Source organism: Lichenostomus cassidix, chromosome 2 (genome assembly GCF_008360975.1).
Source record: "Lichenostomus cassidix isolate B80296 chromosome 2, HeHo_3.0, whole genome shotgun sequence".
In the NCBI taxonomy this organism is placed as follows: Eukaryota; Metazoa; Chordata; class Aves; order Passeriformes; family Meliphagidae; genus Lichenostomus; species Lichenostomus cassidix.
Window position 1 is genome coordinate 51,923,897 of NC_139482.1, and position 17,647 is coordinate 51,941,543.

At 40.7% G+C, this 17,647-nt stretch overlaps 1 protein-coding gene across 6 annotated transcripts in view; it reads right to left on the bottom strand.

Annotated features, from left to right (window-relative positions):
• The window catches only part of HECW1 (HECT, C2 and WW domain containing E3 ubiquitin protein ligase 1), a 250,791-nt gene that overhangs the window by 31,917 nt on the left and 201,227 nt on the right, over positions 1-17,647 (bottom strand). For all 6 annotated transcript variants that reach the window (XM_085051546.1, XM_085051545.1, XM_085051541.1 and 3 more), the window contains 8 exons: positions 15,846-16,031; positions 15,116-15,250; positions 9,703-9,808; positions 9,419-9,515; positions 7,519-7,602; positions 6,417-6,526; positions 4,145-4,265; positions 2,611-2,724 (listed from right to left, as the gene is read on the bottom strand). In XM_085051546.1, the coding sequence (XP_084907672.1) occupies positions 2,611-2,724; positions 4,145-4,265; positions 6,417-6,526; positions 7,519-7,602; positions 9,419-9,515; positions 9,703-9,808; positions 15,116-15,250; positions 15,846-16,031 (953 nt within the window). The remainder of the gene's footprint in view (positions 1-2,610; positions 2,725-4,144; positions 4,266-6,416; positions 6,527-7,518; positions 7,603-9,418; positions 9,516-9,702; positions 9,809-15,115; positions 15,251-15,845; positions 16,032-17,647) is intronic.

The following is a 17,647-nucleotide window of genomic DNA, read 5'->3' on the forward strand; positions in this document are numbered from 1 at the left end:
CTTAATTCTGAGTCCTGAACAAGTTGCAGTGCTAATACATCACCAATATCCAGGCTGATGTGTGAGGAATCGTGACATATGGAATCCCTTAAGTAGTTTATTTTCCTTTGTTCCAAAAGCTTAGAAAACTGGAGGTACAAGGCTCAGCCTTGCCTCAGCTGGCTGGTTAGCAGAGGGGTAGCTTTTTAGTGAGTGGGTTTGAACTGCTGATGGACACCTGGGGTCACAGACCAGACAGTCTGGCCTATAGCAGAAATTGCTCTGACTCTCCTACACTGAGATGTACCTAAATCTAGCCCCAAGGATGCTTTCTTAGCTATAGGTATAACCTAAAGGTTTATGCTGAACAAGACCAAGTCCCAGCAGAACTGTGTCTCTCAGGACAGAATAATGACACCTTGCTTGTTCCATCCAAGCCCTTCTACCTTTCTGGTATTTTTATGTGGTACATCTTAAGATATGCTTTGCTGTTGTATGAATTTGCTCTGTAGAGAGCCTCTTTTTTCCTTTAATCTTTTAAATTCAACTTGGAAAAAAAATGGAAAACAAGACCAAAATTTTTTCCTGAATACATTAAATGAAACTGAGATGGATTTATTAAAACCAGATCATTCTCTAATAATGGTGGTCAGGTTTTCCAATCTAAAAAAACCTACACGTAGCAGTACGAAGAATTGATCTGTATCCATACATAATATGTGCCAGAAGATTTTGCAAGGTAGACACTGCTCCTTGTACTTAACAAATGTAAAGTAAGTGGAAAGCTCTGCAACTGGATCAGAATGCTCTGTACTACGTTTGCAGTTATAGAAGCATAAGTGAAAGGGCTTGAATGAATGATTTGTGCAACTAGAAAGATGACAAAGGCAGGTGGGCCCATCTTCCTGTGTTTTATGTCTGGAGATCCAGTACTTCTCTGTTTGAGGATTTTTAGCTCTAGGATTATGTGATGAGACTAAAGCCACACCTGCAAAAGAGGATGTTAACAAGCCCACATCACGCAGTAGTGTAGCCATGGAACAGGTCTGGTTCTATGGACATCAAAATACTGGGTTACGCCTGATAATGGCTGGAGTAAAGAACCACAAACAACACTTCTCTATATTCAAAAGCCTCCAATGGGAGACTAGCTATTGCATTTCTAGGCCACACACTAACTCATCATAAAGCATTTATAGTTCATTATAAATGTCCTTTTTCTTTGAAATGTGAGAAGCTGTGCCCATACAGCATCAACTCTTCAGTAGGGAACTGGCATCTTGGAGTCCCTCCAGCAGAATGTATATTAGCATTCAGCAGCAGAAACCCTGGAGGAATGTATCTTCAGATGTAAATGAACCAGTGAAGAGTGAGTGAATTTGCACATTAAATTGGTTTGTAATTTCTCCTGAGGACACCATGTCACATAGAAAACAATATGACTTTGGCTGGTATTAGCATTCCAGAATGCTATTCCAAAAACACCAACTGAAGTGTGCTACATGTTGATGCTTTACTTGCAGGCCAGAGGCAAAACCAGCTGTGAAAGATGACCTCTGCTACACAATACTGAATACATAGAGAATAAAAAGTAAGAGTGAAAAAGCCTCCCATTTCTGAGGTCACTGAGTGACTCTCTTTGAGACTGGCAACTTCGGTTTTCCACTGGACATAACCTGTCTCGAGAAGAGCTCAGCTTGGTAGAAGCCCTTCACTTTCCATGACACCTTAGAGCTGAGAGTGCCAGCAGTTGCTGGACATGCTTAGAGTTGCCTCAGCTACTGTCTGGTACCTTTGGAACTGAAATCCTGCCCATGGGTTTTTTTGAAAAAAAAAAAACTTTTCATGCAAAGCTACTGAAGTGCAATTTCATGTCTTTGTAATATGGCGCACTAGAAACATGTCTTTCCATTATAAAAGCATGTGGATTAAGCCTCAATTACAATGTAGCTCTTAAGGTGAGCGAAGGTGGCTTTGACAGGTCGTGTTTACATTTGAAAAAAAAGGTCAGGGGCTGGCTTTAATCATACAAGAATGGCTCATGGATTGTAACACTAGTAGAAAGTTTCCTGAGAAAAGGTCTTCTCAAGAGACTTCTATTGCTTTCAGATTCCAACGGCATGAATTAGATTTTAAGGACTAAACAGCATTTGTGTTTCTCACTTAAGATGGAAACAAGAAACCTGCATATGGATAACCAATGATCATTAGATGGCATGCAAAACAAACATTTTTGAAGTAAAACCAGATCTATTGTGAAGAGTTAGAGTAACAAAGTGCATAAAGGCCTGGTCTTTAATGATAGTCCTGAGACTGATTCAGTGGGTAAACATTGGTCTATAGTTGAGTTTTCCCTCCCAGCCTGTCAAAATATCTATGGCAAACAAGATGACATTAGATTTAACCACTTAAATTGTCACTTTGAGACATATAGATGGAAGGTGTTATAGGAAAATGAAGCATTATTGTTATTTTTAACAAATGTTTGAGTTCATTAAGATGAATCACGTACTCAGAGGTAAAACAAAACCCAAGAAACATTACATAACAAGAGAGGCTCAGCCTTAGTCAACTTGGTGTTTTGCAATGTAACAGCTACTTCAGAAGCGAGAGCATTCTGTGGTTCCCTACCCTTCCTCGCCGACAAACGTGACGTAGAGTTTGTTCCGCTGGAGCTCCTTGCGTGAATATGCCATTACCTGGTTGAAGGTGCCTTCCAGCAAGTGGTCACGCCGTATAATTAACCTGCAAAGGGTGGCAGAAATAAAGATCTAATGATTGAGTCTTGTGTGAGCTTGTGAGGCTGAGGGTAAACAACAGCTGCTAAAGAGAGAGATTCATTCTCAGAGAACTTAATAAAATGGCCTCTGCTGGTGCATGTGCTACTTGAGTATTGTGAGTTTCCAGGAGTTGTTTCATCAGGCTTTTTTATGTGCCTCTAAGATGAATTTCTTCACTATGCCATGATTAGGTTCAAAGTGCTGCTCTACTGCTAAGATTCTCTGCAACAATCCATATGTACAACTTTATATGGTAGAGGGGGCTGTGACTTTCCTGTGTATATGAAGTCACAGCTTTCTGGAATTGGCCCCAAAAACTTCCTGGATTTAATCCAGTGAATGTCCATGGAAATATTGCTTCTGTGGCAGGGGAAGCAAAGGGAGTATCAGCCTCTGCTTGTTCCACACATCTCTCACTCCCTTACTAATCTCTAAAACAACTTAATGAATAGTACTTTTAAACACCATCTGTGCAAGAAATCCTTCTTGTTCACATGTTCATGGACATTTTAAGACAGACCTACAATATATTTCATGTCTGCCTTGGACCCATTTAGCCTTGTCCACTTAGGACACCAAAATGGGTAACCACCAGCTAGGACTCCTCAGCTCTGCAGGGTTATTTTGATGATGACGTTTGGCTGGAACAAATTAGTTGGCTTCATACTTTTTTTTTTCTACAACAGATGTCATTTGGTAGGAAGCCAGCCTGAGGCATAAATTCAACCAGATGCCCAGGAAATACCTTAGAAACACACAGTCCTTTGGCAAAGTTGGATAACTAGATTGAGCACAAGTAGGTACACTGACTCAAAGGCCAACTAACAAGGTGTATGGAAAGAAACTCCATAACCAAATGACAGAGAACCCCAAAATACATGAAGAATTCCATAAATCTCTCCACTACAAATCCAGGAGGGCTACCATCACAAAGAGCTATGGAAAGTTAAACCTGCGTGTACAGACTAACTTCTGTAGGATAATGTTCTGGTCCTGAGTTATACTGATATGGAGATCCATAGAATGTGGAGTCATCGCATCATTACAATGATAGAGTTGTTTATATAATATCTGGTGTATGTTTGCCTGAAAGGATAATTCTCTCGCTAGCAAATTATAGGTAGGAATATGAACATCCTTGTTAAATAGGTAGGAAATGGGAGTGTAAGAGAATATGAATGTCTAAGAAGTAAAATTTCCACACAAAAGCTTCTTGAAGGTCACTCTTTCGCAGGGTGTGAGAAGATCTTATCTTGCCCTGATGGTTATGTACAAAATTCAATCTCCAGGGTGTTTTCCACTACCTATCACTGTCTTCATGGATAACGAAAGACAAAAGACAAAGTTATGCCACGTTAGACTCACTGAGTGATTTTAATACTCACTTAATTTTCCCTGGACCTTGCCCATACCCTTTGGCTTCAAGTTTTCGATAGAAATTGCGCAGCTTGGCTTCAAAGTCCCTCCTGTATGGAGAAGGTGCTCTTGCGCTTGCTCGTTGCAGCCCTGGAGGGAAAATGAACCACATCCAAAGGTGTAAGGGGCTTGACATTCTTCCAAACCATGCAGCTTATGTTTCCAGACAGAACTGGTTAATAAATGTGTTAGGAACTTTTTACAGGTATACAGTGCACTCAGTATTATTTTTGTTCTACCTGGCATCAATAGACTTGCAAGTTCTGTAATACAGTGATTGCAATGAACTTCCAGGGACTGTATCTTCTTCACTAAAAGTACTGTTAAGCTCACCTTGTGTGTGCCCTTGTATTGCCTCAGCTTTTAGCTGTAGCTGATTTGAACGGAAACTGAAGGATTAGAAATGCATGAGAAAGACTGACATGCATATCTGCCTCTCATGGTCAGTGGCATTTAGGTTTTTTTTCCTTTTGCAATGTTACGAGATCTCTCTCCTCTGCATTGTATAGGAGGTCTCCTTAGTTGGCAGGATTGAACCTCTGAAACTCAGAGCAATGCTTCTCACCCCAGGCAAGCTGGGAATCGGGTTTCCCTGTGTTAATGTGACTGTGTATTAAACACTTCCAGCTATCAACACAAAATCTCTTTGTGGCATCAAAACGGATTTCTGTCAGCTAGAAATGCTATGTTTCTCTATTATGATTCACGCATACAGCAGATTTTTTAGCAGTTTTGAATCTGTTTTGATTTGAAGGCTGCATTCTCAAAGCAGCTGATTATTCTTTTTGTATAAACAACTGCCATGCCATAAAGGGCCAAAGAATGTATTCATGAAATCCCATTTCCCTATGTCATTACAAAAGACAAACACTGCCCCCTGCAAGTCCTTTTATGAGAAATCTGGCAGAAAAATGCTCCACAGGAAAGAAAAAATACCCCATCATATCTAATAGGAGCCCATAGTATCATGGCTGCCACGAGGGAAGGACATTACTGTCTCTGCTGGTAAAACAGAAAGGCATATTTACATGCAGTGCAGAGAGAATCCCTTGCAACACTTCTTTCTTCTGTTAGCCTTTGTTTTCCCCCAGGACATATCAGAAGGGGTGCTCTCATGGGCTCTATAACCAGGACAGAAATATGCAAGAAGACAGTGTGCTGCTGGAAATCAGTATTTGCCCTTCTTGCATTTTCACAAGATCAGCCTCCTAAGTCACATTTGAGCCAAATATTTGGATTTTTGTCCTGTAGGAGAGTTGCTTATGACCTACCCTGATGTAGACGAGGGGAACTGTATTAACAATGGTGTTAAAACTCATTAATAAAAATAGGATGTTCTGACAGAACACTGTCCTTCTGTAGGAAAAGGGTTTAGCATTTAACTTCTTCATGTCAAAAAACCTTTCCATTTTCCACAGCCATATCCAACATTTGAATTTCTCTTGTCCATTAATTTTGTTTGAAATCAGATAATTTAAATGAATGTCCAAAAAGCTGAGCCAAAAATGGATTTCTTCAGAGCACATTTCTGTTGATTCTCTCAAAATGGCCACTGGACACAGCCATGTAGTGAGACTGCGGTGGGGGTTGTGTATCTTGGCAAAAGGGAGACATTAGCTCCTCAAATTTCTATAGCATAAACAACAACTACAGAGACATAGCACAGCTGGAAATAACCTTCTCAGACAGCATGTCTTTCTGGAAAATATGTTTCCTGTCAAACCTAAGCTAATGGGCTCAATACGGGAGGTCAGGCTAGATGACGGAGATGATCCCCTCAGGTCTTAAAATAGATGTGCCTTGGGAAGAAGAGAAGTTTTTGGATCATTGAGTGGAGGAGACTGAACTTTACTGGGGTACTGGATGTAGTGCAATACACCTTCAGTTTGGAAGGTGCTCTTTGCTGCTGTCACATAATATGAATGTGCTTCCATGTCAGTGACTTATGCTTGGAGTACACCATTCTTGTATCCTAATCCTTTCCAACAACATAAAAAGCAGAAAAATACCTTCTTCCTTATGGGCAATTTCTGATCTGTGTTTCAGCTATTGCTAATACTTCAATACATGCATAGCAGCAGTGGAAACTGATCCAGCAAAAGAAGCAGCTGGGATCAGATTCAGAGTACGACTGGAATTAGCAGGCTGACAGCTGATGCTGGCTCTGAATCTTCCCCTTTCTATTTACTGGGAGAAATAGCACAAACATGAGATCTTGTCTTAATTTCCCCATCTCCTTACCTGGAGAATTTTGGGGTGATGAACAGGGTGAGCAGCGAGGAGAAAAACTGTAACCTGGATGGAAGGCAGCCTGCAGTGGTATGTAGGACATAATATCCTCTTCAAAAAGGCTGAATGGAAAAATAATAGGGAGAGATTTAGATCACAATTATCACATGAAGGAATGTAAATATGTAGTATGGTACCAGTCCACTGTGTCAGATGTTTGGGTGCATCTGTGAACTCATGGATTCAAAAAATCCATAGGTTTCCCAAAGACAGCCTGGTCACTAGTAATGAAGAACAAAATGAATTTTAATAGATGTTTCATGCTAACATGATGGCTCAGGGCACCGATGGAGAGGAAAGATGTGAGGCTATGTAGCAAACAGGAACATCTTCAACATGTTGGCAAAGAGAAGTAAAGATGCACACTCTGACTCCTGTTTTTCTCAGCTCATTTTCATGTAGTTCAGTGCTTTGACTGCTCAAATTAAAATGACGAGAGTAAGTCGTAAGCTTCTTGCATTAGCGTGTGCTACTACAGCACACCAAACCCACTTGGGTAACACAACATTTCCCATCTCAGACCAAGACGATAAAGTAAGTCCTTATGTGTGCTGAGGAGAAGTAGGACCTAAAGGCCAAGCTCCCTGGTTCCAGTGAAAACTGAAGCTTTATCTGCGTTATCCAAACAACGCTCACTGCACTGGGCATTGAGGTTTCATGCATGTGTGGCAGCACTGCTGCAGCAAAACTATCAATTTCATGAGCAGTTACATCATTGTACTGAGAAAGACAAGGGATGTTTTCCTCTCTTTTGTTTTTTCTTTCTTTAAAAAACAAGATTTTTTTCCATTAAAAGGAAACTTTTGGACCTGATTCTTTTTTAACTGCTGCTTGATGGTAACAGCCATACTGACTGAGCTGGCTGGATTTACTGTACTGATGGAGGCTGCCTTCCAGGAAGCACAAATTGACAGATATACTCTGGCTGAATCATTTTGGATGGCTATCAGTATGACCTGATTCAACAAAATCTTTTCAATTATCCTGAGAAAGAGCCAGATAGCTTCTCTGGTACTGTAAGTAATGACATTATGCTATTGATCAAATTGATTACCTCAGCAGAATTACTAAATCTGCATCACACGACAACTTTTCAAGCCCATGTGTACCCTCTGTCCGAATGTAATGGATCTTCTCCCTGAAACATAAGTGATATTATGAAGAAGAGAAGAAAAAAAAAGACAAAACCAGAAAAAACCCATGCCATTTTCACAGCATGTACCATGCAAAGTTGTTATTCTTTGATATTTGCCAGTTACTGTTTATCTCCTTTAAAAAATGGCAAACATCCTATATGCCTGATTAATTTTCTAATCTCCCTAACGAACTTGCAAAAAAAATTCTATTTTTATCACTCAGTTTACTGATCCAAAAGGAAGAGATTTGATTCCTTATTTTGGAAAACAGAATGATTCTTAGCCCTCCAATTTCATGTGTACACTTCAGGTCACCAACCACAGATTTTTTGTGTAGGTCTACAATTAACATACCACCTTTTGTTAACAGAATTTCCAACAATACCAATTCCTTTCCCTCTGTCAGACAGGCACTCCTTTTGTCTGGCAAACAGCACTCTAACATATACTTGATATTAATTGATCACACAGAGGTTATACAGTGTAAATGTGTTACATGTATAAAATCATATATTTTGTTAGTAAGGACTGGGAAATTTAGGATAGGATCTTACCAGCAGATTAGGATCATGGAAGATACATATCTACACCTCAGCCTATCAGTGTGTTTCTAAAACACGGCAGTGTCCAAATACTTTTATTCTAGTATTAAGTCAAAATATTCTACTTTAAGTCAAGGATGTGGTCTAGACCCTTGCAACCAAGGTCCATAAAAGATGGACATTTGATCCCAGGAGTTTGCTTAATACCTGCTGCATGAGCATTAGACAGTAGCTTGGATCACTCCTGGCCCAAGGTATAATCAGCAATGACCTGGAGGCAAAAGGCTCAATATCCTGTTACAAATCTCATTATTCACTGGCTAAGCTGTCTAGTCCCTATCACTGGTCAATTTTGTTCTCTGCTCAAAAGGAGATAAAGCATTATCTGTTCTCTGGGAAATGAGAATTCAGGTTACAGCTGCGAAAAAAAACCCCAGTCCAGAATAATTTGATGGTGAAGATAAAAAATTCTCTGTTACAGAAATGTACATCTTGAATACTGAGAGTATTTTTCATTCTATCTCTCTTATTTTATTTGCATGTATCCATTCCTCTAGAAGGGAATTCTAATCCTTACACCCAAAGAAGTCTTTGGATCTCAGAAGTAAATGATGAGTCAGTAAGGGTACTGGCAGAAAGCATACTGCAGGAATTTGAAGGTCCTTCCCTTGCTCTTCCTTCCCTCCTTCAGCAGTGCTGCAGCCACAGCTCTGACTGCACAGTACAACCTAAACTCTTGGTCAAGCTCTCAGCTGGTGCATATGGGCATTGCTGACTTGATTGACACCAGCTTATGCTCTTGGCCAAAAACAGTTAATTCAAACTTTGGAATTTGAATTTGTTTAAATTTTACAGGTGATTGGTTCTGGGGTTTTTTTTTGTTCTTAAAAAATCTAGTAGGAAAGGAATGGGCATAAGAAAGACACAATTTAACTACTTAGGAAATTACTACCTTTAAGTCAAGTGAGAAAGATTAAAGACAAGATTACAGTCCACTTCACAATAATGCTCCCATTTCTTTAAAAAATCTAGGGTGACTATATCCGTGACAGGTATGCGAATCTAACCACCAAGTAAAATCCTGGTTCTACTGGAGTTATTGGGGTTTTGCTGCTGACTTCCATCCAAACAATGTTTTAACACTATCTTCTGAAAAGCAAAGTGATGATTGTAGGCAAAGTTAAGTTTTTGTCCTACAGTTACTAGAATTTGGTTTTCCCCACTACAAAAAATGCTTCCTGGAAGCAGGGTGCAGCAGTCTGGAAAAAAGCAGTACCTGAGTGCATGGTTTCTGGCCAAGCTGGGCTGACGCTCCTGCAGCATCTCAAAAATGTTGGGTTGGCGTAGAAACGCAACAATCTTGTCATTGTAAGCTGGAAAAGGTAAAAACAAATCAGAGGCTTTATTAGCTATGTCACCATGACTCTGCAGGGCCACACTGACTGCACTGCCAGTGAGGCACAGGGCAACATGAAGCAGTGCATGCGGCTGATGAAAGAGAAGTCCTAAAACACACCTTTGTGAGCATTGCTTTGAGAAGAAAAGAGAAACTTGGCTTACCCAGAGGTAATGCCTCGTGATGGTGCTGGTTTCGAATTGCTGTTACAAGACTATTGCCTGGTCTGGCCAACAGAGTCACTCCTCTGTTTCGAGAGACTTCAGAGGCCTACAATGTCAGAGAAAAGGAAAAAATGATCAAAACTGACCACCAGTAGCTCATCAGTCAGTTAAAAGATTTCTCATCTTTACTGTTGTATCCTTCAGAATGGTCCATGATGCTTACTGAATGACAGAAAGCATGCATGAAAATTATAACTTTATACTTCAGTTAACTTAAAAAGGCAAGTAATTCTGTGCTTCCAAATGAAGGTACACCATTACCCACAGCTATCACACCTCCTCAGTGCTGCAGTGAAGGCACCAGAATCCAGAAGCAAGTGCACATTAGTGTAGGTATTGCAGTGATGGACTTCTCTGGTTCAACAAAAATAAAATCTCCGTAGTATCACACAGTGTGTTGTTCTAGCATAACTGCATTACTTCAAGGTTTTTACAACAATATTTTTGGAAAGAGAAAAAACCCCGCAACACTGCAACATGTTCACTCAGCATTGTTGAAGGGAAATTTAATACTGGAAATAACATGAGGAAGGTATATCCATGTAGACTGCAGCACAGAAAAAGGCTGTGTCATCTCAGAAGGCTGCCTAATTTGCATAACCAGAAATAGAATTTTAATTGTATACACTGAAAAAAAGAACATAATCCAAAGAGCTGATAAAAGGAGCAGTAAGAAGGAAATTTATCACTGCCCCTTACCTGAGGCACTTAAAGAAAGCCACTGTTCTAAATACACTGCCTAGTGAAGGGAATCATGTCAGGAAGGCAGATACCTTAAAAGGTGGGAAAACACTTCAAGGATAGTGAAGTGTTTGGCTTTAATAACACAAGGATATTAAAGCCAAACAGTGAGGTCTGGCAATGTTTGCATTAAGGCATTACTTGCTGGGTAACTCTTCCGGGACTTGTGCTAGTTGGGAGGAGCCCACCTGTCTCTCGTGTTTTCCTCCAGAATATGGTCACCGTGAGGCCAACAGAGGAATCATAGAATGGTTTGTGTTGGAAGGGACCTTAAAAATAATATAGTTTCAAGACCCCTGCTACTGGCAGGAACACTTACACTAGACCAGGTTGCTCATGGCCTCCTCCAAACTGGTCTTAAAACACTTCCAGGGATGGAGCTGCAGAGCCCAGAGATGGAGCCCAGAGATTGCTTCTCTGGGCAATCAGTTCCAGTGCTTCACCACCCTCACAGTGAAGAATTTTTTCCTAATATCTGATCTCTGCTTACCCTCTTGCAGCTTAAAGACTGAACTTTCCCTTGTCCTGTCACTACAGTGTGAGGATAATCTGTATCAGGACAAGATGCATTAGGAATTCCAACTGCCACTCGACTGGGCTAATAGCTGCTCCTTTCTCACTGCACAAATTGTAGCATTTGGCAACCACTTCAGGAATAAATTGTCCCTAGTCCAGTATTTTAAATGCTTAGCTCTGCATCCAAGCAAACGGTGCCAACCCATTTTTAGTGGTACAGCCAAACGCCAGGTCTTCCAACTGGATATAAACGAAAACTGAGAAGCTAAATGTGACTGGCAAGCTGCTTTTTCGAACCAGTAAAGCTTAAAATGTTTATGTGTAACAAGATACCAATCAATGCACTTGATATGTGTCAACACAGGTTAAACAATGAAGAGTCTTAGCTATTCTAATTAACCATATTGTAATTTAAAACACAAAACTGCTGTGAGAGTGCATGGTGAATGTTTCACTCCATCATTCAGTTATGACTTCACTTGCACCCATTTTCTGCCATTGCCTCCTCCTCACAACCCCACAGGCCAACTCATGCTGCCACTTTAGCTCAGGCTTAGGCAGCTTTTCCCCTGTGTCCCAGGCATCCACCCCAGCAAGCACTATGTGGCCTTTATGGCATTCACGCCATGCTATGGCACAGGGAGGAAGCTTAGGTTCAAGAGGTGCCCTAAGATCCATTGCCACAGTGGGCACGAGGACCCTGTGGGGGCAGCTGTTTCCTGGGCAGCACAGCCAGGATCACACACTGCCCTGTGACCAGCTGTACTAGTGAGGATGTGCTCATTAGTGAGCTGAGACAGTGCTAAGGCATTGTAGTGCTCCACTTCTGCACTTCCAGGGAGCCCTGGAGCTCAGGCAAGGATGCCTGTTTCTCAGTTTCTTGTAGAACAGATGTGCTTGGGAGTGTGGATGGTGGGTAAGGGTGATCACTGACTCATCCTTGACAATGACAAATCTTTTGCCCTTGTTGCTACACATAGACTTACTGACCCGAAGATAGAAAGATAGAAAGGGAGGAGTAACAGAGGAGTTAAACGTATTTCTCCCATAAATAGCAGCACCAGCTGGTATTTGCTCATCAACTAGGAACTGTATGGTACTTCTGCCCAGCCCTGGCCTGGATCCTCCTCTTGCTCATGACACCATTTCTTTTGGTTAGCCTTCCAGTGCCTGGACATATTTCTCCTAAAGCAAGAATTCTGTAAGGGAACATATCTAGGGCCTGTGAAAAAAAAACTTCACTCCCTTCTTCCCATCTTCCCAGTTCCAGTTTAACAGCTAAAGTTATCTAGATTGTAAGAATCCAGTTCTGTACACACCTCAGTATAATAAACTGGTGATGTACTTTTCTTCATCACCTTCCCTAGGCATTCTTAATGCTGTGTTTAGTCTTTGTACATTTACACTTCTAAACAATTTTTCTCTGGCAACACAACACAAAGATTCCCAGCTGTCTAATTAACTTCCATTTTGCTAACAATTCTCTTTCCATTCATTTAGCTAATAGAGTACAATTGATTGCTCCAATTTAGTGTTCAGTCACAATCATCTTGTCTACTTTGACTTTCTAATTGAATAATTTTATTTTGATTAGCACATTATTCTCTAATAAAAAATAAAAAGTGACCCCTCTAATGATTTAGTGACCTGATTCATGTAGTGCAGAGTAATCTGACAGATTTATGTCAGTGTTTAACAGCTTTGAAATTGATACTAGGATGTTGCAACCAGAGTGGAGAGTCCAAACTACCCAAAGAGCCTTTCAAGATGTAATACCTTTTCCTGGGTTTATATCACTGCTGGATTTCAGAGGCCCATTTGAATCCTGCTACTTGCTTGTTGTGGTTTGCTGGTAAGGATCTAGTAAGGAGATTTATATACTGCTATATTCTAGTACTTTCTCTGCTTTTCTTGCTAACCAGCATCTCTTGCCTCTCTGTTGTGGATGCCTGCTTCCTTCCTCTTGCTTTCTTTAAAATCTGCACCCTCTAATCATGTATGTTGATTTTCACTGCAGATGGGAAGTCCCTTAGATGGAATGGAAAGTGCTTATGAGCTGTCCTGCGTATAGCAGCAGTGGAGGGAAATGAATCACATAGTGACCTATCTTTTACTTACTGATGGCCATTACAGCTACCTGAACTTTTCTTCCAAAAATCAGATAACCAAGAGTAGCAACAACCTCCTTTCTACTGTAAAAGACTGATAACCCTTAAAGAAGTGCTTATGAAAGAATCTGTAGCATTTTTGTCAAATTTATATATAATACCATTTAATATCAGGAATCTACATAGAACAACAGAAGTTTTTGTAGCGGTCCTTTATTTCCTTACCCTGCTTCTTTTCTATGCCCTTTCTGCTACCTACAACTTCACTATTCTGGTGTCCTTCAGGCTCCTTTGACATATGTACATAACACTGAAAACCGGTGGGTTGTCCTTTGTGGTCCTTCATACTGTCCTGGCGACAGCTTCCAGAGGCCACACCATCTGCTCAGCAAAGAAACCAGCAAGACTGCAGACAGCTGACACATGGCCAGGACAAAGCCCCACGTGTGAGTCTACAGACATGATTTATAGGTCAAAGAACATCCAAATGCACTTGGAGGAAATGGCACGGAACATGAGGCTCTTAAAAAATGGACTGAGATGCAAAGGGTTGAATATTTTACTTGTAAATGAGGGACTTTTAGGCACTAATCCAAAGTCCTTGGAAATCAAGGGGAGTCCTTCCAGTGGAGCAGCAGACACTTCCAAATGGGAAGCTACTTCAATACGACAAGGAAGCTTGACTATGACAAGTGTGCAGAATCACGGTGGGACCTGGGCCACCAACACTGGGAATTGACTATTTCATTGGCTGATCATGCCAAAACAGCAGCCTCAAAGAACAGTTTATGATTTCCCCAGAGAATCATTACCCAAAAGTATTCAATAATTTTGACTCCCTACCTTTAGTAAGTACAGATATTTATTATTTTCGGTTTCTTGCAAAGCCTTGCCAGTGCTGGCAAAACCAAGTGTCTTTTTTGGGCTAGGTCATCTAAGTTGCTCAGTGGTGCTTCTGTCCCTGACATGGTGAATTTGTAAGCAAGCCTCAGGCAAGCACAGGCCCAAGCATGAATCATCCTGCAGGTGGTTATCACAGTCATGCCAGTAATTCAGTCACAACAGCAACACTAAACTGAAGGCTGCTGGCAGAGGGGAGTAAGATATGACTGAAACAGATCCATTGATACATTTCTATCTTCAGAAAATATGGTGCTGTATTCACCCAAGATGGAGGAAACATGCCCAAGCTACTCATGCCTGGTCTGCTTTTGGTCCTGAAGAACTGACCTCACACCCTGGACAGCTCCTGATCCAAACACCAGCTGGCAAGAAGTATTCAGACTGGTCCTGTGGCAATAAATTTTGATGGAAATTTCACAAGCATTCCTCTGGATATTTTTGTGGAAAGAAAGATCCTTTTGCCATAGTTCACCTCTAGTTCTGTTCAGCAACAGTTTTTACAAATCTTCAACTGTATGGACTTGCTATATGAAGCACCTGACTGCTGATACTTTTTCCTACTTAAATCCACAATCCAAACACAATATTTAGGCTTCTTTCAATCCTGTCCATGGCTCTCAGTGATAAAAGTCATGCCTATGAAACACAGGAAAAGTATTTGATGTGACTGAAAGCTAGGAGAGCAAACCTCAGCATACATTACTGCACTATTTCTAGGGAGTCTATCTTTTCAGAACACAGGTCACAGTGCGGATTGAAGACACACAGGAGGTACGTGTTTCTGAGGCTATAAAAATAATGACTGACTTAAGTAAAGCAAGACCAGGATGTCAAATATGGTTTCATCTTTTAAAATCTATTTTATCATCACTTCAGTTATACTTCACTTATTATTTTATTCTGAAAACCATCAAAATACAAACCTCCAGTACCAGCAAACACTTCAGAAAGAAAAAAATCCTTTACTGTCTTTGGAAGATAAAAATTCACAGACAGTCTGTTTCAATGCTTTTAGAATATGACGTGCTTATAATTCTAGAGAAGACTGCTGTCAAAAGTTCCTGAGCTGCTATGAGAACAGTTACCTCTCCAGCGCTGTAGCTACGAAGTCGCTGCAGATGCTGCCGGTGAGTCAGGTGGTTTGGGAGACGCCCGTTCTGCAGCGGGATCCTGGGATCTATGAAGGTGGTAGCACGGCTATTGTGGTCAACGAAGAAAGACTGAAAAACAAAGGCACAAACAATGGTTTCTTTAATAAGAAGCTGCCAACACTGCGATGGTATTGTGGGAACACAGCAGGAAAACCACTGGCAATTGTATGCTGGAAATACCTTGGGTAAGTACAGACCATGGAAGGTACATGAAAACGACAGGACTGGCTTACTCAAAGCTAGAATAGCTCTTGGAAAATACCTGAAGCTATGAAGGTCAAAATCATGATGTAAACAAGACAGGAGAGAATAATATTATTGGGAAACACTGCTTTAACTGATTTGGTGGTTCCAGAAGTCAGTTAGCAAGGCTTCATTCGAGGTAGAGACACCAAGTCAAATTTGCTGTCACAACAGATCTACTCTGGCTCAAACTTTGTTGTCAGTCCAATGCTGCTTTGGCTATGGCACAATATTCAACAGACAGCTAAAAATGCTTTGAAACATTGAAGCTTTTTTCTGCTTCTAAAACAACTCTCCTTGCTGCTTGTGTTGTTTAAACCAAACATTCCCTGATTTTGAGTCAAGAAGGAAGGAACTTGTAATAATCATGTAGCCTGATGTGCTGTGTTAAACAAGTGATTAGTTTTGCTGGCCCTCTTACCTTGCCCTGCTGGTCAGTTTTTATCTCCCAGCCACGAGGAAGCTCCAGTCGGGTATCAGCAAACATGTTGATAAAATTTACCAGGTCTCTGTTGTGCTGATATCGCTCAAAATTACGAGCATCTCTACGAATCTTCAGAATCATATGCTTCAAGCAGGTACTGTTGGTGAAGACTCGATAGGCACTCTGAGATGGATAAGAGAAGTACAGAAAACAAATTCTGGTGTCAAAACAACATATTTGGTTTTTTCATTGGACATATGCCCAAAGAACTGAAACAAATTCTGTTCGAACCAAGAAATATTTCCATCTCATTGTTTTGATTTGAATGACTATTTTACATGCATATGTAGAGTTATGAAATACAGTCTGGAAAGTGAAACATCCCACACATTATCCACAGATTGTGCAAGAAATGCCTTTTTAATGCACTTCAAAAGGATGGTCAGCTGAAATATCACACACTGAAGGTGCATGTGGTTGTGCCCCTTTCATTGCTTTTACTGGTCAACAGAAACACTGCTTGTGTGCCTGGACAGTGCCACAGAGATGCAAAGACAGCCATGAACATGTGTTTATGCTATAATTGAAATCAAGATGCATGTGATAGGACTCATGAACTTAACAGGACCCCAGTGCAGATGTCTCCACCTGAGCTTGCTACCTCATTTATAGTGACTATACAGCCACAGGACAGGAACAGAAACTTTTAATTGTCTAATCATCTATTTTTAGAGAATGTAAGTTGTTTCCTGGAACTGAATATTTGTTTCTGCAATGACTACAAAGCCTGTCAGAGGGAGACATTTCCATGACTCAACTGAATGCTGCCCCTCAGGCAGCAAGTTGTATCTCACAAAGGACAATAAATACACCTCTTAGGGGAAAGTGGCCTGGTGCAGTTCAAGTGAGTTCAAGTGAACTGATCTGATTGCAGAATAGGGGCCCCAGTGAACTGTATTTGTTGTCACAGTTGTGTTCAATGACAGAGCACCACAAAATAGTACTTGTGCTGAAAACACACAGGCACATCCACAGGCTACTCTTGGAATATTTCACTTCAGGGAAAAAGCTCCTCAAGACAGAGTAGAAAACTTCACAAAAATCTCCTGAGCTTTTCACTAGAGAGAAAATGAGTGCCTTGGTTTGCTGGTCAGCCCAAAGGATTGAATTACTCATTAGAGCAACAAAGGATCACTGGAGGACTCCTGCCTCCAGTGAAGTGAGCTCCAGTGTGCAGACTTGGAATATGCCCAGAGAATCTGACCCAACAGCTTTGAATTTTCAATTTGTATGTACATTTAGTGCATTTTAACCACTGTAATGCAATAAAAACATCTACAAGCATTATCTTTATTATGTAAGGATTTATTGTGGTGGCACCACTGAGAACAGTCCCTGTAGCACAGGGTCCCTAATTATGGCAAGCGTTGGTAAACATTATGAAATCACAGAGATATGATCTCTGCCCTGAAGATACGATCTGCTTATAACCCAGGAAAGCTTCATGGTCACAGATTTTTAAGATCCCAGCCTACTATATAAAAAAAGTTGTATTTTGATCTAATGTATGATTGACTGTCTTGATTATTTCTAAGCAGCATTAGGGAAACAAGAAGTGTAATCTAGTTTTATCTCTTTATGGAAATAAAATACCTGAAAAATGAGAGCTGTTCCCTTTTAATTCTAACTGCTGGATAATATTTTCCAATCCCAACTTCCCTGGCATAACTAATAGCTTGAAATTGTAATAGGGGCTTGTGGTTAAATATTACACTCATTTTAAGGCAGAAGTTATGAGG